The following is a 23,396-nucleotide window of genomic DNA, read 5'->3' on the forward strand; positions in this document are numbered from 1 at the left end:
TTTAAACCGCAGCCGGGTCATAGTTTGTGGAAGTTTATGTATTCTTCCAAGGAAAGTCCCAATGCAGAAATCCAATATGAAGGTAACAATTCTCAAATAGCTATGACTAAATCAGACAAAAATGAACTAATTGATGAACTGGGATATCAAATTAAGTCCGTTAGAAGCACTCTTGGCTGCTATTCTCATCTGTACATCCAAACAGATGTTGTTGTTTCTAAATAATTACAATTCTATCAAGGTCAGGTTGAATATGATTTACAAGTTGATCAGATACCTCAAATGATAATATTTATTTTTAGGTGAATTAAATGTTTAAACTAAACACCTAACTCATGCTCTCTCTGCACATGTAGGTTATAGAAAGAAGACAACATGTTTCTATTTACAGTATCCTCCAATTTTAATCTCAGAAGTCAGCACAGAAGTTAGATGAGGGAAAATGTAAATAGAGAAAGGCCATCCAGTGAACTTTAGGATGGAACAAAGGTGTAAACCTAGTTGTCTCCAATAATCAACAGTCTAATCAGAAAAATACAGAGAATATCTTAAATCTGACAGCACTAACTAGCACTTCATGGCAGAAAATCTTCAGAAAGACTATTTCAAACATCATAAATTAGATCATTGGATATATGTTAAGATACCAATATAACTCTATTTTCTTATTCTTGGGAGTTTAGAATACACTGATAAGAAATGCAAGAGAGGAAAATATAGTACTATAAACACAAATATTTTATTTAAATACTTTTAATGAAGGAAGAAAAGGAAGAATTTTTTTTAAAAAAAACACATGGTGCAGAAAAAAAATCCTTTCCTTGAAGATAGTTGAAAGCATGTCATTTCAACAGCAAAATATTATTTACTTACCTAAAAAATTTGGAAACTGCCTTTGCAGTTGTCCATAGAAGCTGACAAAATACATAACCAACATGGAATGCAGGATAGAATTTTACCAATGTATTTTTAAGTGGGGAAAATTCCTTCCAACACACTTTAACACTATTCAAATAAGGCAATTTCTGAGTTTTACTTAATTTAATTTATTTTAATTCATTCAAATTATTATCCTTAAGTATATACATAGATAAATACAATCAAAGAAATCAACAAACAACATGGTAAATTGACTCTAATATATATATATATATATATATATAAACAACAACAACAAATCTTTATGATTTCATTCCATGCGAATTTCATATCTAAATGCCTACATTAAGTAAATTTCTATGAGTTACAAAATTTGCTAAAATTAAAATTCCAAGATGAAGGATTGCAGGCTGAGGGCTTTGAAAAGTTTGTTAATTTTAAATATCTAACCAAATGGAAATTTTACTTTATAATACTGATTTTTAACAATCGCCAGTATCAATAATAGAATATTATGTGAAAACCAGAAGAATAGCAGCATTGTTAACAGTTCTGGTAAATCAATTGACAGTTCTGGTAAATCAAATTTTAAGTGTTATAGTAAAAAGTTAAATATAGCTCCATAGTTCCCAAAGTTTTTTCGTTAGAGAATCTATATAGAAACCAGTGCATAATTTACAGATAAATTACAGATTCTCAAAGTAAAAACCGAATCAGAAGACGACAATAACAATCCTTTAGCCAAGAATATTACCGGATGTATTATTGTATTCTACTCAAAAGCATCTTTGGTTTTTAAAGTAAAGTCTTTCATTAAGAGTTGAGTAAAATTTTAAGTATACTACTCCAAAGTGGAAATGTAAAAGTTGTGCAAATCCATCTATCATTTTGCAAACTAATTTCACTGTGAGCTTATCTATTTATCTGTTTACACACACACACACACACACACACACACACAGAGAGAGAGAGAGAGAGAGAGACCCCAAAAAGAAAACAAAATTTGATCAGCTGGTTGGTTCACATAGCCAGAGAGCTACCTGCATTTACTATTTTAGATAACCATTTTTAAACTTTAATTAGTTGATTTTTCCCCCATTTGGTAGATGCTTCTTACATGAATCTAAATGCCTAATTAAAAAGAAACCCAGCACAAAGATCCTTCTGGAGAAATGAATGCTTGGGTCACCCACTGTTCCAGTTATGCAGAGTAGACTAACCCTTGGCACATTCGAAGGTCTTAAAGCAATGATTCCGACAACATTGCACCACACAACCAGTCTTTATTGCAACGCACTTTCACTTTTCATTCCTTTGTTCTTTCTCCAACACCAAAGGCATGAGTACTGTATGCATTATTTGATAAGACTATTTTGAATATCAGCTGAAATCTTTCACAATAGAAACTTTGTCAACCTACCCATCTTTGTAGCTCACATCAACATTATAGAACAATGAAGGATTCCTCACCATAAAGTAGATGTGTTTAATTTACCCAATGAGCATGCTATGCCACAGCAAGAGAAACCACAATTAGCTCATCCCATAAAATAAGTTAAGGTTGTTTCTCACTCTTATACACATCAAGGCACAGCAAAGTCTTGAATTAAAACTCAATTTAATGCAAATTACCTTCAAATCCACTGACTCAGCAATTAATTACAATAAAGAGGTAGCATTGCCAAGCCTTGGTCAGAATACAAATCTAAACAGATTTAGTCATGCAGTGTTCAATACCAGACAATAATGTTCAAATCAAATCGCACTGGTAAAGGTGATAGTTCACAAGAATGGCAGTGTGAATTTAAAAGTGCTTAATGCCTATATTAAGATTTAAAAATAGCCTCAGTCCTGAGATGGTGATTTCAAAAAATTCGTACAAACAAGAGATTAATGCTATGACTTTTAGTACAGCACTAAAAATCAGAATTGTTTCTGTTCAGCACCCAAGATTTCCCTGAAGAAACACACTCACATTTTCTGCTTTTATTTTGTTTTTTTAATATAAAACTCTACTAATGAAAGAAGCTAAGACCCCATAAATTTCTAAGTGGATATATTGGAATAGGCTTTCTCCTTGAGGTGTACCTCACATTGTAATAAAAAGAAAGTGAACATACTACTTTAGCCTTCCCCTTGGGGTACTGGTTGCATATGGCAGGGACTGTAAACTCTCCTGAATTCTGGACATTTCATAAATGTTTTTTATGTAAAAATAAATTCCAGTTGCAATCCACAGCTGCAAAGAGAAATCTGATTACTGCATAAATACCGCACACTTTCAATGTTTTGATACAATACTTTTTCAAAACTTTAATTGATCACAACTTCTGCAGAACATCACACTATGACATCATGAACAAATTGTTCTTAAAACATATGACTAACAACCAGAGGTGGTATTCAGACAGTCCTCTCTGGTTTGGGCAAACGGGTAATGGCAGTTGTGCCCACCCACCCTGACCTAATGCGTGTGCGAGTGAAGTTAGAGATTTGTGAACCAGTAGGGAAGGTAAGTGAATCCCACCACTTGTAACAACCACAAGATTGCAAGCATTAATATGGGGAAGCTGCCCAACAATAATACCATGAACAGCTTTACAGAATTATATCAAGACGCTTGTCTCCTGATCCCAAAAGCTTATCACAATAATTTCAAAAAAGAAAGTTAATAAAAAGTAGTGGAAAAACATCAACAAATGATGTAGGATATTACTGTATCAGCACAGGAAACATAACATCAGCCTGTACCCAGATTAGAATTAAAGCACATGCCATACAATTGTAGTGTATACAATTTAAAGAAAACCTACCAAAGAAAATACACATACAGTGTGAGATTATGATGACATACTACATCCTTCAGAAAACCTGAGGTAGTTTATTCCCAGCCTCAATAAATTATATCAAACTTCACAGTTTTCCTGCTTTCAAAGTAAAAAGAGTTTCTAAAATTATATATCCATTAGGTCCTGGAGACTCCAACATCAATAAAGTTAAAGAGGAACGCAATAAAAAATAAATTAGGATCAAAAGATAAAACCATTCATATTACCAAGAAAAACTGGTGTATTATGCTAGGGAAAGGAAACCCTTTGTAATGGGTAAAGAGTATTAATTGCCTAAATTTGCCTGAATAGCTCTCCCAGTCTTTGTTGTGTGCCTATAGAAAGAAGAGAGCAGAATGCTTTGTGTTATACAAGGAGACATACACACACTCTCCAGTTTGAGAGATTCCAAGACCAGAATTCCTCTTAAAAGAGATGAAAAGAACTGGCTTTACTGGATGGAATCTAACCCATCAATCTGCAAGGGAAGACCTGACATTGACTTGCTCCCTAGCAAGGCAGAACTGCTATGGAGGTCTTGGAGAAGTCCCAAATGCCATATAAGGAATCTGGATTTTACAAGTTAATCAAAGTGTATGTCACACATAACCATGCTTATTTAAAATCACTAATTACAAGACAAACACCCACGTAATATATGCAGACTCGGTAATGGCCATGCATTGTTTGTGCAAGGGATATAGATAATTTGCTTCCAATCACCCTAGAATTAGCCATTTCCCTCTCCTCATGATAGGATTTAGTTGACATTTGGATGAACTTTTATCCTAAAAGAGGCATACTGGATCAGTAGCTAATTTTCACATAAACATTGTCTTCTAAGCACTTTCACACATTACAGGGGATTAAAAGAATTCAGAGCTGTGGGAACACAAAGATCTTAAACTGTTTATACCAAAGCCACAAGACAAGTCTATCAGGCTTTCCAGTGGATGGAATCCCACAATTCCAGTGCATTTGCTATCACAAAGCTCGCTAGTCCTTTAAGGCAACAGAATATAGAGGAATGTTGATGAACTTCTGCTTTCTTAGGACTTAGCTAGTAGGCCTATAACAAGAGATGAAAGAAGCCCTTCTTCAACTAGATCTTACTGACCAGAATGCTGCCCACTCTTATCTTAGGTATACAAATTATTATAGGTCCAAAGATAATTGCTTAGACAAAGATAGGAAACTTTCAGCAGACACTTTTCCCCTCAGTTCATTTCCACTGAAATACACATGAAGTAGTATAGCCCTTATTGTCATTGTACATCATGTATACAACGAAATTAGTTACAATTGAAATACACTGAAATACAATTTCCTTTTAAAACATTTTCCTATTGATATCAATGGCCTTTATTTATGGCTTTCGTTTATACATTTAATTTACTTACAGTCATCATCAAATAAAACACTACACAAAAAGCATAATGGACATAACCATCAAATGGCATTCGCCAATCTGTTAGTCTTCAAAATTTAAGAATGATTCCATCTTGACACCTTTTCAAAACAATGTCAGGATTGCCATCAATCTAACCTCCAGCGAAAGACAGGTAAAGCAGACACTCAAAAGCCCCCACCAATCTCCCTTCCTATGATGTGAAAAACTGAAAAGTTTCCATCATGGATTAGTGTGCTGGATGGGTCACTTCTGCCAAAACAAAACAGTCCTGTATGTTATTTCCTGATGCACAAGTCAAAACTTAAGGATATTATTTCAAAAAGATGCACATTTGTCATCTGCAAAATATAATTTAATAAGCAAAGGGTTGGCACTCATTTCATTACTTGTTTTATTTATTTATATCAATTTAGCACACATTTTAAAGCACATAACTGGAGGACCTTAAAACAGTATATTACCTATACCATAAAATAAGAAATACAGATTATGTGACCGAAAAGGGGAAAATATTTTTAGTAATAAAAAAATCACATTACCACAGTAAAAGCTAGATATTACAGTGTACCATCTTTCAACAATAAACATCAATTGAAACAATCGTATTATGAAATGTAGATTTTTTTTAAAAAATGAAAAAGAGGAAATTATATTTGAGCAGCCTAATTTTTTAATATATTTGAAAATAGGTGAAAAATTCAAAGTGCCTGCTGTCTATACCAAATGAGATCAAACAGAGAAATAAATTATAGATTTCCTTAACAACAACTTTAATGTTGGAAATGTTAAGTATTTATATTTCACTTTTATCAAAGATTTTTAAGCAATCTAAAAAATGAAAGGTAAAAATATTTACAATAAATACCAGACAAAATTATGTTTTATGAAGTCAGTATATTTTAAAAAATAAAAGTAATAAAAACATTTTTAAATGCCTGAGTGAATGAAATTTATTTTACTTGACACTTATCAAATGCGAAACTGGAATAAAGGATACCTCACTCAGGAAGGAATTTCAGAGCTGACCATCAACCAATGATTCCACCATATGGGAAAAAGTTTTCTTTAAATATATGGGTCCCATGTCGTTGAAATATTTTGCACTCCATTGAAAAGTAATGAGGCAGCTATATGAAATTATTTCAAGACTAATGAAAAATTCTGCATTATAGCAATACTGTTAAAATCAGACTGCACCATTTAGAAAAACTTCGTGCCATTTGGAACAACTTGAAGTTTGCAGGTGTCTTCAAAAATATCACAGAAAGCTGTGACTACACAATAGTAGGATTTCATACAGTGCTAAATTAGAGCTTGTTCAACCACAGTTTATTGGATAAACCACAGTTGTCTACCTTCATGATACACACTAAGATAAAAACCATCTACACACAATACAGTGATTTAGAACCCAATAAATCAATTTATGGCTTACTATAAAAAGAAATCCAGATCACTTTCTCCTCCTAGGAGAAATCCCAGAATATTAACCAAAACTGATATAAAGTTCTCAGGTATAATATATAAACTTATATAGTCTATATAAACTATATGTCTATACACTTATAGACTAAAACCATCAGCCTGCCTGTGGACCATGAATGGAGACAGAGCCGATCAAGTGACTGATTTGATTGTGTTATTGTTGCCAAGGGAGGTGGGGTGGGGTGGGGTTTATTAGGTTTCTATTATCTGATAGATTTTTTTAAATTTTGTAATTTTGAGACACCAATGTGTGAGTTGGGCATAAATAAAATAAAATAAAATAATAATAAAATAAAATAATAAAATAAAAAATAAAATAAAACAATAAAATAAAGTAATAAAATAATAAAATAAAATAATAAAATAAAGTAATAAAATAATAAAATAGTAAAATAAAATAATAAAATAAAAAATAAAAAATAAAATAAATAAAATAAATAAATAAATAAAATAAATAAAATAAATAAAATAAATAAAATAAATAAAATAAATAAAATAAATAAAAAATAAATAAAATAAATAAAATAAATAAAATAAATAAAATAAATAAAATAAATAAATAAAATAAAATAAATAAAATAAATAAAATAAATAAAATAAATAAAATAAATAAAAAATAAATAAAATAAAATAAATAAAATAAATAAAATAAATAAAATAAATAAAATAAATAAAATAAATAAATAAAATAAATAAAATAAATAAAATAAATAAATAAAATAAATAAAATAAATAAAATAAATAAAATAAATAAAATAAATAAAATAAATAAAATAAATAAAATAAATAAAATAAATAAAATAAATAAAATAAATAAAATTAATAAAATAAATAAAATAAATAAAATAAATAAAATAAATAAAATAAATAAAATAAATAAAATAAATAAAATAAATAAATAAAATAAATAAAATAAATAAAATAAATAAAATAAATAAAATAAATAAAATAAATAAAATAAATAAAATAAATAAAATAAATAAAATAAATAAAATAAATAAAATAATAAAATAAAATAATAAAATAAAATAATAAAATAAAATAATAAAATAAAATAATAAAATAAAATAAAATAAAATATCACCCCAATTTCAACGAGACTACATTAAGGAGCATCCTAACAACTTAGAACATGTTCTTTAAAAAAGGATGAAATGCTATATTATAATTTAGACTGCTTTTCTTTCTGGATACTATGTTCACTCAGGACTTCAATTTTATCAAGTTAAGCTTCAATTTACAAACTTTATCTAACCTATTTGTGAAATAAGACACCAGTTGAAAACTACAACCACTTCTTCTGATTCAGTTTTATCCAAGTTATTCTAATTTATATCATGCAGTCAATCCTTTTTTTGTAAATTGCACATCAACTGGGACTTACTTTAAACGAGCTAGTTTTCAGAAAATACCAAATCACTATTCATACATGTATGTAATTTTAAAACAAAAATAAAAGCTTAGTTTGACAAAAAATGTCAAATGGAGGATTAAATTTATAGATTTTTAAAAGCACTATTTAGAAAAAATATTGCTTTGGAGCACTTTTAAAGACATGTATATACTGTATGTATGTTTGTGTGTCTTGTGTATAAATAAATAAATAAAAGAACAAATAAAAAGAGAATTCTTATACAAATCAATAAATGAAAATTATTTTTCTAATCCATTTTTATTTGAAATTTAAGCTGCATTTTGGAGATTATTAATCATCCTGTTTTAGATACTTAAAACATTCCCTACCCTTCTTGGATTCATAAGTGAACTCAAAAACTACTTTGCAACTGAAAAACAATTCCTATAATACTGCAGCACCTCTTCACTTATCGAAGTTAGAGAAACTGCTGTCAATTTAACTGGATAGTACATTGTTTTATCAATTGCAACCAGCCTGCCTTCCATAGATCTGTATATTATGTGAGTCAGAAGGAGGGCTGAGAAAATATCTACAGACCCCTCAAAATCCTAGACATAAACTGTTTCAACTCTTCCACTTGGGACGCCACAACTGCATGTCACAATAGCTAGATATAGTGACAGTTTCTTCCCTTGTGCCATCACTCTTCTGAACACCTAATTCTCACAATTAGGACATGGTGCCAAGTGCTCCAATGACAATGGGTATCACTGTTACATGCTTCATCCATAGCTATGTAATTTCGATGGCCAGGTCACGATATTTCATTATTTTTTCTAGTTCTTTTTCTTTGACTCTGGCATCTCCAGGAACAGCGATATCAATGAACTGTACACTTCGGCCCTCTACAACCGTGATATCTGGTGTGTTGTGCTCCAAATGACAATCCATTTGTATTCCAAAGTCCCACAAGATCTTCACCTTCTCATTTTCGATAACTTTTTCCACTTTATGTTCCCATGACTTTCTGAATACAGGTAAATCATATTTTTTTACATAATGACCAGTGGATTAATTTAGCAACTCGGTCGTGTCTAGCTTTGTAATCAGTTTGTGAGATTTTACTGCATTCCCATATTAAATGTGAAACAGTTTCGATTTTGTTATTGGAAAGTCGGCAGTTTGGGTTGTCAGTGGATTTTTGTATCTTCGCTTTCATGGCATTAGTTTGTGTTGTTGTTGTTGTGATGATGATGATGATGATGATGATGATGCTTTGCATATACAATAAGAGCTCCTGCACCAAAGGTGCATGTGTCTCTTCCCACACTTGGCCAAATAAAGTATTCTATCCTATTCATACAAACAAAATTTATCAAAGGATTAAGGTTTATGTATAATTTTCATAAAAATATTTACCAAGAATTACCTGTGCAACCTAACTTCTAAAGAAAACTTTAAAAGTCACATACACGTTCTTAAAAATTTTATGTGCACACATATACACATATGTATGTATTACTTATGGGGATATTTTTAAAACAGCACACAGGGTACACACTAAATCCTTTTTCAGGTTTGCAATTTTTCCCTATTTGCTAAATAAAGAAATATTCCCTGCTGAGGCCAAATGATTGGTTTCCTTATAACTCTAGAGGCCTTAGCTATCAGTCCCTTTAAGAAACTCTGACATTTTAACCTGCTGGGCTCACAGCACCCTTGAGGGGACTTTACTTGCAGTTTTACTTCTGATGCTGCTGACCACTAATACTGACTCCATAGATAATGGATTTCAATAACAATCTCCTACAGGTTAACACTTTTGAGCTGCATTGTGATACAGCTTTAATTAAGTTAATACATGATGGTCACAGTTTGGTAGGAAGTTTTTAATAAGTGCATACAGTAATAAAAAAATATGTTGGTCCTCATCTATACAACAATTTCAGTGAAAGTTTACCTACAAATATGAATTCATTTTGTGGATTTATGAGATGTTCAATTTCTTTTTTAACAAGTTAAACTCAATGTGTTACTTTATTAACTGTGTATATATATATATATATATATATATATATATATATATATATATATATATATATATATATATATATATATATATATATATATATATATATATATATATATATATATATATATATATATATATATGCTGGCAGTTTCATGAGTGATATGAAAGACAGGGTTTTGGCCCTCCTAGGTTTATCTGGTTATTAAACAGCCAATCGCGCAAGGATTTGGAGCAGGATATGGTTCAGAATACCTTTGGCTGGGATCCGACCCCGAGGGTCGCAGCCACTGGGCCATGGCATACGAGTAGTAGGACAGCGCACATGCACAGGTGTGCAGCTGTACTTGCGCAAGTAGTGGGCTGGCATGTGTACACACACAACTCGATGTGCAGAGGTTGAGCTGTATATGCATGAATCTGTGCACTGGCCCGATGCTTGCACAAGTTGAACAACGCATGTGCCTGCTTGTCAGTTCCCTTCCCCTCTCCCCCCCCCCCCCAACCGCCAGTCCACCAAGCTGCAAAGGTTGGGGACTGTTGGCTTAATGAAAAGACAAACTATTTTAAAGAATAAACTTGTGCAGCCATTTAAAATACTAACAAAACTGTAGATAGAAACCATAATATCATTTCTATAAATAAATTATGATACATACATTAATAAAATTAAAGGATTCCAACTGTTATACTTTTAACTGTGCCATTGTAGCACCTGACACTGTATGTTTTGAAATGTGGACTTTATAGTTTTTAAGTTTTAGAGATTTTTGATAACTGCTTACTTACATATTAAACTAGATGCAGAAAATAATTGTTTCAAAATTCCAAACCTTGACAGACAGTACAGAGAACAGAATCAGAAACCAGCATGGAACTATTTTAATATACTTCTTGATTAACTCATGGCCCATCCACTTTTCCCACAGACATGTACTAACATGTCATAATCGTCATTATTCATTATCCCCACAGCAAAAACACAAGCTGCTTGATTAGTACACAACTCCCAGACGAGCATTACTAATACTAAATAATTCCCTTCAGCCTCCTGCTATTAGACTACAGACTCTCCAATTAAATATAATGTTGCTGATTAAACATGTTAACCATGTTTCTGCCAGGAATTCTATACTCCTTACTACTATCCAAATGGGGTGGGAGGGATGTCCATAGATGGCAGTTCTCAAAATACAATGAAGTCATTTAATTAAAATCAATATCAACATAAACATTTGATAAGAAAGATTAACAGTGGAAAGATAGCATTTAATATTTAAAAAACTGCAAGCTTCCTTTTTAAAAAAATAGAATCACACACCTACTTGAAGCAGTGTTTATATTTCCATTTTTGATATGATTTTTTAATGCTAAACTGAAAACATGATAAATTAGATTCCAAAGAAACTTCATAATATCAGTATGATGTTTCATTGTCCTGACATTTTAAAAAAAAATTATTGATGATTTTACAAAGAGACAAAGCTAAAGATGGATGGATGGATGGATGGATGGATGGATGGATGGATGGAAAGAAGGAAGGCTTTGAAATATGATTTCAAACCTTCTTCTTACCAGATATTAACAAATCTATTATCTTCTTCCCTCTTAATTCTTCTAGAGATCCCTTCAGTCCCTTATTTAATATTTATTTATTTCCATCATTAAATCTCCTTAAATCACCATTTTACTTTTTATTCTTCCTTTAGCAAAATGTCCATAAAAGGTTTCCAGTCTTTCAAACAAAGCACGTGTTTTCTCCCTGGCCTGAAAAGGCAGTTTTGCCAGTAGTTCTGACATTTTTACAATCCATTCCTCCACTGTAGGAACTTCAATACTCTTCCATCATAATTTGACCCTATTTTAGACGTATAGGGGAAAGCTACAGAATCATACAGATTAGGGAACTGAAATTTCATGAGCTGTGCTTCAAATGACAGTGACATAACTAAATTAGCTTCTATGCATGAACCCAATCTAATTCTGACTTAACTATTTAGGAAGCAGGGCAAGGTAAAATATGAATAATATTTTTAAAAACCTATTATCATTTTCCTTAATACTGAATAATAGTCAGTGCTGATATGACAACATCCTAAACATCACTACTGAGAAAAAGGTCCTATAAAAAGCAGGGATAAGATTATAAGAAAATTCAGACATTTGCACTTTGCAGGTAGTTCTCAATTTATGATCACAAATGAGATTGGAGCTTCTGTTGTTAATGATGCAATTGCTAAATGAGTCACCCCGATTTTGTGGGCTTTTCTGCTGTGACAGTTAAACAAATCTAGCTTCCCCTACTGACTTTGCTTATCAGAAACCCCTTGGGAAGGTTGCAAATGTTATGACACAACCCTAGAATGTTGTAACTATTGCAAATATATGCCAGTTATTAAGTGCTTGAATTTGGATCACATAATCACAGACATTCTCCAACAGTTGTAAGTATGAGGACTGATCATGAGCCACTTTTTTCAGTGTTATCATGCAGAGGCCAAAGCTGTGCAAAGGCTCTCCTAGCTACGACTTCCAGCTGGTCCTCAGCAGCAGTCCTGAGTCCAGGAGGACCCCCCTCCCCGATTGCACGCAGGGTCTGTTTGGGGCAATGCAGCCCTATCCAGCACCAAAGATGGTGTAGTTCTAGAACCAGAGAGCCCCAAAACCCAAAGCCCAAAGTCTTCCCATGGTTCAGTTGAAGCTTGTTGCCTATACTCTCACAGCCTCCAGCACTAAGATAGTGCTTCAGCCACACCATTACATAATTTGCTGGGAGCGCAGATGTACATGATATCTCATCCAGTCGTCTCACCCAGTCATCTCATATCGCTGTTAAATAGGAGAGTGGGAGCATCGACCCCTGCAGCACTTCCACATATTAGGGGCTGAACACTAGATCTCTCCTCTCCAATCATCAATTGGAATTGGCCCCAGAGAAAGGAGGTGAATCAGCCCAACCCATGCTTTCCATCCCCAATTTCTGAGTTTATCCAGAAGGATATCATGGTTTGATGGTATGAAAAGCTGCTGAGAAGTCAAGCAAAGCAAGAAAGGGATTCACCACCATCACCCCACCCACACCAGAAATCCGCCAAAAGTACAACTAAAGCCGCTTCTATTCCATATCCACTCTCAGGTTTGAAACCTAACTAAAAAAGATCCAGATAATCCACTTCATCCAGGGCCCTCTGAATCTACTGCACAATGTTCCCCAAGAAGAGGAAACTGGATACTGGGTTTAAAAAAAATGTCCCGTAGTAAGAGGCAACTATGAAACACTGACTATCAAGGGATAAAGAATAGAACAGAAAAATAGAAAATGGGGGTGAAAAACTGTAACCTGAAACAATAATAGTTTCTCCGGTAAAATTAGTCTAATGTAAAATTGCTTTTCTTTTATCATTATATTCTCTAGTACAGTGGTTCCCAAACTTGGCAACTTTAAGACTTGTGGACTTCAACTCCCAGCCCGGCTCTACTGGCTGGAGAATTCTGGGAGTTGAAGTCCACAAGTCTTAAAGTTGCCAAGTTTGGGAACCACTGCTCTAGTATGTAAAAATTTCTCATGCATACTTTCTTCCATCATAATGCTAAAGTCACTCATGCAATAGCAGCAGCACTTATACACTGCTTCCTAGTGCTTTACAGCCCTCTTTAAGCCAGGGCCTGCAGGCCGGATGTGTCATGCACAGGCCATGCCCACTCCCGGTTTAGCAAAGGGGGGAAAAGTTGCAATATGTCACATGAGGACAATGTGTTGTCATTAGTTTGACACCCTTGTTCTAAGTGGTTTACAGAATCCGCATATGCAACTATCCTAAACTGAAGCGGGAAAGCCCAACTTGCCAAACATATATAAACTGTTTTAAATATGTTGCTGTTATTATGCCTCATAATTAAACAATGTATTCTTTTTCTTTAAAGTTAAATTTGTACTTTAATAGGTCTAAATGTTTGCTTTTATATAAATACAATAGAGAGAAAGCAGTTAATGATGCATGGTCTCATCATTTATTTATTAAATTCCTGTATCATCTCATAGCAAGGTGCCTCAGCAGCATATATTAGAAGCTATTAATGGCAAGTGAGTACAAGTGAGCAATTAGAAAACATAACTGTAAAAAAAAGTATGAAATTTTGATAAGCTCTTCCCAGAGGTCTTCTCATCTTTGCCTATGCTGGTGCATTTCATTTTAATTTACCTGATTGTTAGCTTCCAGTTTGTTCAGCTGGAAACCACAAACAAACACTAATTACTTTGACATCACAAAGTCATATTGTCCTTACCACCTCCCCAGACAGCAGGGATAAATTATGAAGGGTAGACAAGATAATAACTTGATAAATGATGAGTCACATCACCTCTTTGTCAATCATCCATGAGGGCTCACACAAGATACCACTCAATCTCATTACTAAATCCTAAAACTACAATGACAATACACACCAGTAATTTTCTTTCAAACAGCAAGCCATCTTGCTGGATACAATCCAATAGATGGTGACTCTATTTCCACAATAGTTTACATTTCTCTAAAAAATATTCAAACATGAGAGGGAAAAAAACATAGTGGAAGCCACTACTTACTTGCTGCACAAATATATAACATTTTGCACATTACAATGTTCAAATTTTCCAAGTTACATTTTTATTCTTGGACTTTAATCGTATAAAGCACACTTTATACATTCTATTATATATTCCATAAATGTTATTTCTAGGCTATTGCTGTTGAATTTTCTGAAATAAAATGTTCTCTTTCTGACCCAAAATTATTTTGAAACAATTTAAATAAGCACTCAACCACATTTATTTTCCTTTCATTCTGCTATCCATCATGCTCATATTTTTCTTTCCCTTTTTACGTTGTTTAGACCGAACTGTTACATTTCTAGTATAAGGCTTCCCTAAAATTAAGTTCCACCACTATTGTAGCAATCCTGATTGAAAGAAGTTTAAATGAATACACTGTGATCATCACTAAAAAAAACATATACAATATTGTCACTAGTATCTAATTCAAGCCAAGAAAAGAACAAATGTTTATTCATATCAAAGCAACTTCTGAGGAATCCAAGAAATATCATTAGTGATTTTAGTGAAAATATCCATCAAAACATTTTCCTCACTTTTTAGAGAGGGAGGGCTAGTTTGTAGAGTAAAAAAGAATGGAAGTTGTTTCTTTAAATATTTTTTTCTTTTTCTATCTATACTGGTTTTTATACTTTTTTACCATTTTTTTCAACATTCCTTTATATATGTTCATTTGTTTATGTAAAAATTAAAAGACAAAGAATAGAAATGCAAAAAAGAAAGCTCAACCAAATAATAAAATGTAATTTTAAAAAAAGAAAATTAATTCCCATTTAAAATAATTTCCCAAGTAACATATTCCTAATTAATAAATAATTTCAGCTTCTGAAAATTTATGTCAATTTATAGTGAAATACAATAAGCCTTTGGGAACATGATAATTAACTGAAAAGCATGCAGTTTTGTTAAGCTAACCAAATCGAGGCCTTAGTTCATGCAACAACAATACACTGCATTACATTACTTGGCAGACAAAATTCAGCAAGCATTTAATTATAAGCCCACTTATCATCTATCAATTTGTTAAACACTGATGAGGATTTTATCTATTCACATCAATATTTGGATTTCAAAGAAAACTTGTCACTAATAATATGGACTATTCCTATGCATCCCTTGAATATCCTTGATTTTCAAATACATTACCGCCCTGGTGCATGGCATTCTGATATTAAGATCGAATTTTTTAACTGTATTCTACATTGTTTAAAAATTGTTTGCTTAAAAAAATACCTTTATGTTATTGACATGGTGGGAAATCCATATATACAGTAATGTAAGTATACATTACAATTTCCTTAGAGAGGATTTTAGGAAGATCTTGAAGAGGCATACAACATCTTTAGTACTACCTGCCTAGTAAAAATATGGCAGAAAATATGTTATATGCATATTAACATCAGAAATTATTCTTCTTTCCAAGCTTCCTAAGATGTTGTCTCCTCTCTCAGCTTTCTAAGCTCTCTTGCTCATACCTAGTATATACCCACTGTGGGCTTATTGTTTCTATGGTAGCAGTGACATCATAAAGCACCACTGTATTATCCAATCACTTGAGGGCAATGCACCCACAAGTCATTTATTTTTTTAAATGTCCTCTCTTACTCCATAACTACTACATATCGATATTGAAGAATATATGAATGTCTATTATTTCAGTCATTGTTGAAATGTGGAAATTAGCTTTTGCACTATGAAGAATTCAAATATGTATTTAAAGATAAATATAAACTTTCTATCATGATTTGGATCTCCCATCTCATCATATTATTTGTTAATAGAATTTTGGATATATCAACATCCTTTTCAAAATATATTTGATTGAATAAAAAAGATTTGTAAAATGATATTTCCTTAAGAAGAGACATCCTATTAAAATGTAGCTTAAAATAATGGCAAATATTCATTGAGTATTTGGATGGGATCAACACAGATAATAATCTAGAAAATAATGTTACAACAAACAATGGGTACTTACAGCATTTGAATCAACATCACTGTGTATGGCAACTGTTTTAATTCCCATCTTCTTGCATGTTTTAATTACCTAGTCAGGGAGTGAGGAGGGAAATATTGTTTCTTTTAGTTAACTGCTTTAAGTAAAAGCAAAGAACTACACAATAACTACAATTTTGAGATGTTACTTACCCTGCAGGCAATTTCTCCTCTGTTTGCAATAAGAAGCTTATCAAAAGTCTAGTGAAGGAATGAGGAAGAAAAAAAGTATCCTTCATAAATATAATGTAAACAGAGACATTTACACTTACATTTGATGTCATTCAATTAATACAAAAATGTGAAATCTAATAACTAAATATATTAAAAATGATTATTTACAAAACGTTAGTATGATTCAGTGGTGGGTTTCAACTCCTGTTCCAACCGGTACGGTTGGAACGGGGCCACCATGTCCTTGTTCTAGCGCCTCTGCGATGCTCCAGCTGCTCTGTGGAGCGTCGTCGCACAGGTGCTGTATGTGCCATGTACGTGCGCGGCAGCGCAGAAGCTTTAAAACACAGGTAAGGAGTGTGGGTGGGTGGGTGGGCCCTCCAGAGCACCGTACCGGAATGGTATCTGGTGCTCCGAGCTGGCTCCAGTACGCCCGTACCGGGGTGTACCTCCGGCAACCCACCACTGGTATTATTTCATAGAAATAAAACTTAACTAAGAGTGGTAAACAGACTTACAACAAACTTGTGCACTCTCTTTTTTAAAACCTTTATTTAGTTAAGCAGAACAACAACAACAAATTCCTTTTAAAAAAAGAATAAGAGGACAATATTATCACAGAAATGTATATGAATGTATATGTATGTCTATATACAAAAAATATTTACACAACAGTTTCAACAATGGATGCTATATTTAATAATAATCTATACATTACCTACAGTATATCTGTAAAGAATTAATTTGTAAGTTGCAAGTAACTTCAGATCATTGCAAATAGGACAATAAATATAGTTTTCCAATGCTGAAAAACTAGTGCAGGGCTGTCAAACTCACAGCCCGCGGGCCAAATGCATCACGCACTGGCTACACCCACACCTGGTTTAGCGAAGGGGGGGGAGTCACAATATGTCATGTGACACGAGTTTGATACTCCTGGATTAGTGTGTTAACACTAAGAACACAGCAAATCTACTGTTTGTATATTCTCTTTTTATAGTCCCTTATTCGCGGATAAGACAGGGTTGAAATATGCCAAGTTTTTTGATGTATGAATCACAGTCTTTATAGTTATTTATCTGCCATTGATGGTATCTAAGGCTCTTCAAATTTAGTTTTGTTTTGATATAGTTAATGTCCATACAATAGTATGCTAAGAACCAAAGAAAAGTTTCAAAGCAACCTAAGTTAAAGAGAAAGTAGCTTTCAGCATAAAGAAACATAGGCAACTATCTATTATTGAGTTGAAGAGAATAGAATTCTATGTCAGTTAAGGTAGTAACAATTTATATAAATACTGAAGAGAACATAAGCCATAATACAGTCCTGTGTCTTTAATGAGACATTAGCAGAGAGATGGATGTCCCTATCATATCTAACCTATGTAACTGTACAACATCTTATTAACCAAAGTAATCTCCAATCTATGGATGAATGAAACAACAATAGAAGCTGATTTTAAATCAATAAATAATACAGGAAAAATAAATCTGATTTCATTTTATTTAAAACAAATCTTATCAATGAAATTGAATAGTAAACATAATTGCAGCCATGAATTAAATGACTTGCCCCTATTGTTACACTAAAAATTACAATCATAATGATATTTAAAGTCTGAGGAAACCATTCTTCTCCTTTAAGTCTTAAGACATATACTTTAACTCTTTACTGTCCTAAAAATAAATATAAGCTATACTGTATCCAAAAACGTCCACATAAATAATTACCTTTTCATTTGGATTATAAACCGTTGAGTGAAAGCCACGAGAAGTAATAAGGCACCATCTATAGCCTGCAAGCTGTACAATATTCTGCAAAGGAAAGAAAATAAATGAAATTACTATTAATCACACATCTTGGGAAAAGGCTACTTTTTACCAACTGTATGACAAAATAAGAAAAAAGAATTTTGCCAGCTTCTGAAAATGTTTTGTATGTCCATCATACAAATATTAATAAATAGTATTAAATATGTGTTTTATATTTATTAATATTAAATAATGGAAATATTATTTTTAAAATGTCAGGTATTGTAACAAACTTCTACATCAGATTAATGACTTGATTAAACATAAAATAGTCTCAGAATTACAGAACAGAATTGGAAGAACCTTAGAGGTCTTCTAGTTCAACCCCCTGCTCAAGCAGGAGACACTATACCATTTCAGACAAATGTCTGTCCCATCTCTTATTAAAAATCTCCAGTTGATGGAGCACCCACAATTTTTGAAGGCAAGCCATTCCACTGGATAACTGTTCTGTCAGGAAATTTCCCCTCAGTTTCTCCTTAGTTGCTTCTCTCCTTGATTAGTTTCCATCCATTACTTTTTATACCGCCTTGAGATACTTTGGAAGACAGGGTGACCCCTCTTCTTTTGGAGCCCTTCAAATATTGGAACACTGCTATCATGTTACTCCTAATCTTTCTTTACAGTTGATTAGACCTACCAAATTCATGCAAGTGTTCATGTTTTAGCCTCCAGCTTCCTAATCATCTTTATTGCTCTTCTCTTTCCAGAATCTCAAACTCTTTTTTATATTGTGGCAAACAAAACTGAATGCAGTATTCCATGTATGGTCTTACCAAGGCATTATAAAGCGGTACCAATACTTCATGTGATCTTGATTGAATCCCTCTGTTAATGTAGCCTAAGACTACATTGGCTTTTTTTGGCAACTGCAGCACACTGCTGGCTCATATTTAAGTGATTGTCCACTGGGACTCCAAGATCCTTCTTGCAGTTACTAGTATTGAGCCAAGTTCCATGAATTGTATACCTGAAGATTTGTTTTTTCTTGCCTAACTAAAATTTTACTTTTTTCATAACTGAATTTCATTTTGTTAGATAGGGCCCAGTGTTCAAGTCTGTCGAGATTCATCTGGATCTTGAGACTATCTTCTGGAGTTTGGCTACTCCTGCCAGCTTGGTGTCATTTGCAAATTTGATGAGGTCATTGAAGAGTACTGGACTTAACACAGAACTTTGAGCTACCCCACTGGTTACTTCCCCCTATGTAGATATAGATCAATTAAAGACTGCACATTGATTGTAGTTTGTCAGCCAGTCTCAAATCCAGTGATGATGCTATCTATCCCACATTTCTTTAGCTTACTAAAAAGTAGGTTGTGGTCTACCTAGTCAAATGCCTTACTGAAATCCAACCCAAATTCTACGTGTGCAGCATTTCAGTGGTCCATTAATTTATTCACTTTCTCAAATAATAAAATAAGATTTGTATGGCATGATCTGTTTCTGACAAACCTGTGTTGGCTTCTGATTATAACTGTGCTTGCTTCTAGGTGTTCGCAGATTTGTTGTTTGATTAAGATCTTCCCAAGTATTGATGTCAGGCTGATTGATCTCTAGTTCCCTGGATCCATTTTCCCCCCTTTTTTAATATGGGAATCACATCAATTCTTTTCCAGTCCTCTAATAGTTCTCCAGTGCTCCAGGGTCTTTGAAAGATATGATTCAGTGGTTCCGAGATCACGTCTGCCAGCTCCTTCAGAACTCTGGGATGTAATCCATCTGGTCCTGATGATTTGGACAGGTGTTCTCTTACCATTTTCTTACCCTGTTTCCCCCAAAATAAGACCTCCCCGGATAAGAAGCCCAATCGGGCTTTTGAGTGCATGCACTAAAATTAAACCCTCCCCTGAAAATAAGCCCTCCCCAAAAATATTGCAACACAGCAGCAGCTATGAGGTGACCATGCTCGCCGCCTCCTGCACTTCAAAAATAATAAGACCTAAGGCCAAGTGCTTATTTCGGAGGTCAAAAGAAAATAAGACCCTGTCTTATTTTCGGAGAAACATGGAACTTACTTTAATTTGGAGTCCTAGTCTGTCTTTTATGGCTCTGTTTTTGCTGGGTTAGGCTATTTTTTTACTTTTTGGGAAAACAGATGCAAAGAAACAATTAAGCCGCTCTGCTTTCTTCTTGCTTCCCATCACTTCCTTGCCATCTTTTTCCCATTAGTGCACTGATTATTTCTTTGCCTTTTTGTGTGTGTTGTTTTTTACATGTTGAGAGAAACTTTCGTATTATTTTTGACATTTGTCACAAGTCTCGGTTCATTCTGAACCTTAGCTTTCTTGACTTCATCTTTTCATATTTGGGACATGTGTTGGTATTCTGCCTCAGTTATGTCTCCCTCTTTCAATTTTTTGTACTTATTCTTTTTGTTTTTCAGTTCATCAGAGTTCTTTATGCAATCATGCGGATTTCTTCATGGATTTCTTATTTTTCTTTATAAGTGATACTGTGCTGGGCTTTTATAATCATATTTTTCAGAGTTTCCCAAACTTTTTGAATTGTTTTCCCCAGAAGATTTTCATCCTTCCCAATCTCTTTCTAAGTTAGCTGAAATCAAGCTCTTTTAAAGCCTAAGATGCTAGTTTGATTTTGTTCTATTGCTTGTGTCTGCGTTATGTTGTATTCCAATAAGACATGGTAACTCTCCCTTAAAGTTCCTGCAACTTCAACCCCCTGTATCATTTCTTGTCTGCTAGTAAGAATTAAGTCTAGTATAACTGATACTCTAGTTCCTTCTTCTTCCTTTTGGATTACAAAATTATGAGCTAGGTTTGTCAGGACCCAGTTCGATCTCCCATTGATACAGAATCTCAAATAATTTAATGCAAAATATTTTAAAGTGATACACAATTTTATGGCTAATAATACCATAAAACACTATATTTAGAATAAAATAAAATAGAATGGAATAAAAAATTTGTATAGAATAAAAATCTAAGATAATTTATTATTTTTACAAATAACTCAAGGCAACAAACATATCCAATATATCTTCTCCCTCCTATTTTCCTTATAACAACAATCCAGTGAGGTAGGTTGGACTGAAAGAAAGTGACTGGCTCAAAATCACCCAATTGCTTTCAAGGCTAAGTCCGTTTCTAGCATTAAATAACATTAAATAAGCATATAAAAAAGAAATATGGTTTTCTAATGCAAAAGGAATTTGAAATAACAAACCAACATACTAGGAAAATATGCCAAATAAGTTATCTTTTATCAATCAGCAAAATTAATAAAATTATTTTGTCCAAAACAGAAACTTCAACTCAACTCTAGATACACAAACAACAATATTCCAGTGTTGTTAGAAAACCATAGATGAGAGGAGTTGACCAAAATTAAATTAGGCTACCTTTTCCCTTCAACCCAATTGTACTTCATCCCACAAAAAATGAGGCTGTATTAGACAAGTACAAGTATCCTTTTTCATTACATCCCTACATTGGCCTCTTTTAAAGATAAAATTATTTAGTTATGTAATATACTATATTAACTTTGTGAAATTTACTAAAATGTTTTATACATAATATTAAATTAAGAGGGAGAACGCTGACTTCTGACTTTATTTCTGTGAGGAATTTTAAAGGAGTGCAAAAAAACATGTTGTTGGTGAACATGTAAAAGCAAATCAAATATCAAGAATCGTCATTTTCAGAAACCAAAAAGTAACTTCTCAAATTATCATAGAGATTGTGACCTGGACTTTTTGGGAAATGAAGATGATAATAGCAGTATTTCTATGGTGGTTGCCACAGGACAATGAGGGCGAATTCTTTTGGGCTCTGCATGTCAACACTTCAGAAAATGCCTAACTTGGCTCTGCTGGTGTGTCACACACCTCCCACAAAATAAACAAAAGAGAAACAATTCCCTGTCTGCCCCCACCTGAAATTTTCAGAGGCTCGGGATGCTATGTGAGCACTCACCCCATTTCAAACAGCTTCCACAGCCTTTGAAAACTGTATGAGAACTGAAGTTATGCTTTCAAGAATATTTGTTGTTTGTTAGTGAATACTAGCAAGTCACCCAAAACATTGTGGCATGTCACCTTTGACCCATGTCATATGTTTTCATAGGAAGTATAATGAAAGGCAGCAAGTGACCCATTCTATAGGGAAGGAGATTGGAAATGGGGAACAGTTCCCAATTTTTAGCCCACCAACCTCAGTTCCAAGGTCAGATGACAGGATTCTGATGGCCTCAGGTTAATGCCAGAAGTCTGCATAAGATTGTGTTACTCCACAACATGCAGTGAATATAACCACAGACATGGCTTACGTAACAGAGACCTAACTGGGTTGTGATGATGGCATAGTCCTGTCTGAAATTTGCCTGCACCAAAAACCATGGTGTCATGGCAATTATGCTTTATGACATCTTAGCTGCCACCAGAAACTCTGCCCCACATATGACTGGATGTGACTGCCTATATGTCGCATGAGCCAGTGGTGGGTTTCAAAATTTTTTAGAACCTCTTCTGTAGGTGTGGCCTGCTTTGTGGGAGTGGTTTGCCAGCCATGTGACTGGGTGGGCGTGACCAACTTGTAAAATGTGGTGAAACTCACTTAACAACGCTCTTGCTTAGCAACCAATATGTTGGCTCAGAAACTCTGGCATTGAAGTGTGCAAGTCTTAAAGCTGTCAAGTTGCAAGACCCTTGCACCCCCTAACCCTTTAGGAAAAAAACTCCAGGGGTGTTCAAACTTGACAGCTTTAAGATTTGTGGACTTCAACTCCCAGAATTCCTCCTCTCGCTCTTCATCTTGATGGTGTGCGGACGGGTGGGGGGAGGGAGCTGGAACCGGTTCTAAACAGCACTGTAGA

At 33.5% G+C, this 23,396-nt stretch overlaps 1 protein-coding gene across 2 annotated transcripts in view; it reads right to left on the reverse strand.

The window, feature by feature from the left end:
* Window positions 1-23,396, reverse strand: part of PCCA (propionyl-CoA carboxylase subunit alpha) — a 264,528-nt gene that overhangs the window by 200,082 nt on the left and 41,050 nt on the right. For both annotated transcript variants that reach the window (XM_087726871.1, XM_087726870.1), the window contains exons 2-4: window positions 18,483-18,566; window positions 16,732-16,779; window positions 16,562-16,630 (exon numbers count right to left, since the gene is read on the reverse strand). In XM_087726871.1, coding sequence (XP_087582997.1) covers window positions 16,562-16,630; window positions 16,732-16,779; window positions 18,483-18,566 — 201 coding nt within the window. The remainder of the gene's footprint in view (window positions 1-16,561; window positions 16,631-16,731; window positions 16,780-18,482; window positions 18,567-23,396) is intronic.

Source organism: Thamnophis sirtalis, unplaced genomic scaffold (assembly GCF_051295495.1).
Source record: "Thamnophis sirtalis isolate CommonGarterSnake01/CBP01778 unplaced genomic scaffold, rThaSir2_p1.2 scaffold_12, whole genome shotgun sequence".
NCBI lineage: Eukaryota > Metazoa > Chordata > Lepidosauria > Squamata > Natricidae > Thamnophis > Thamnophis sirtalis.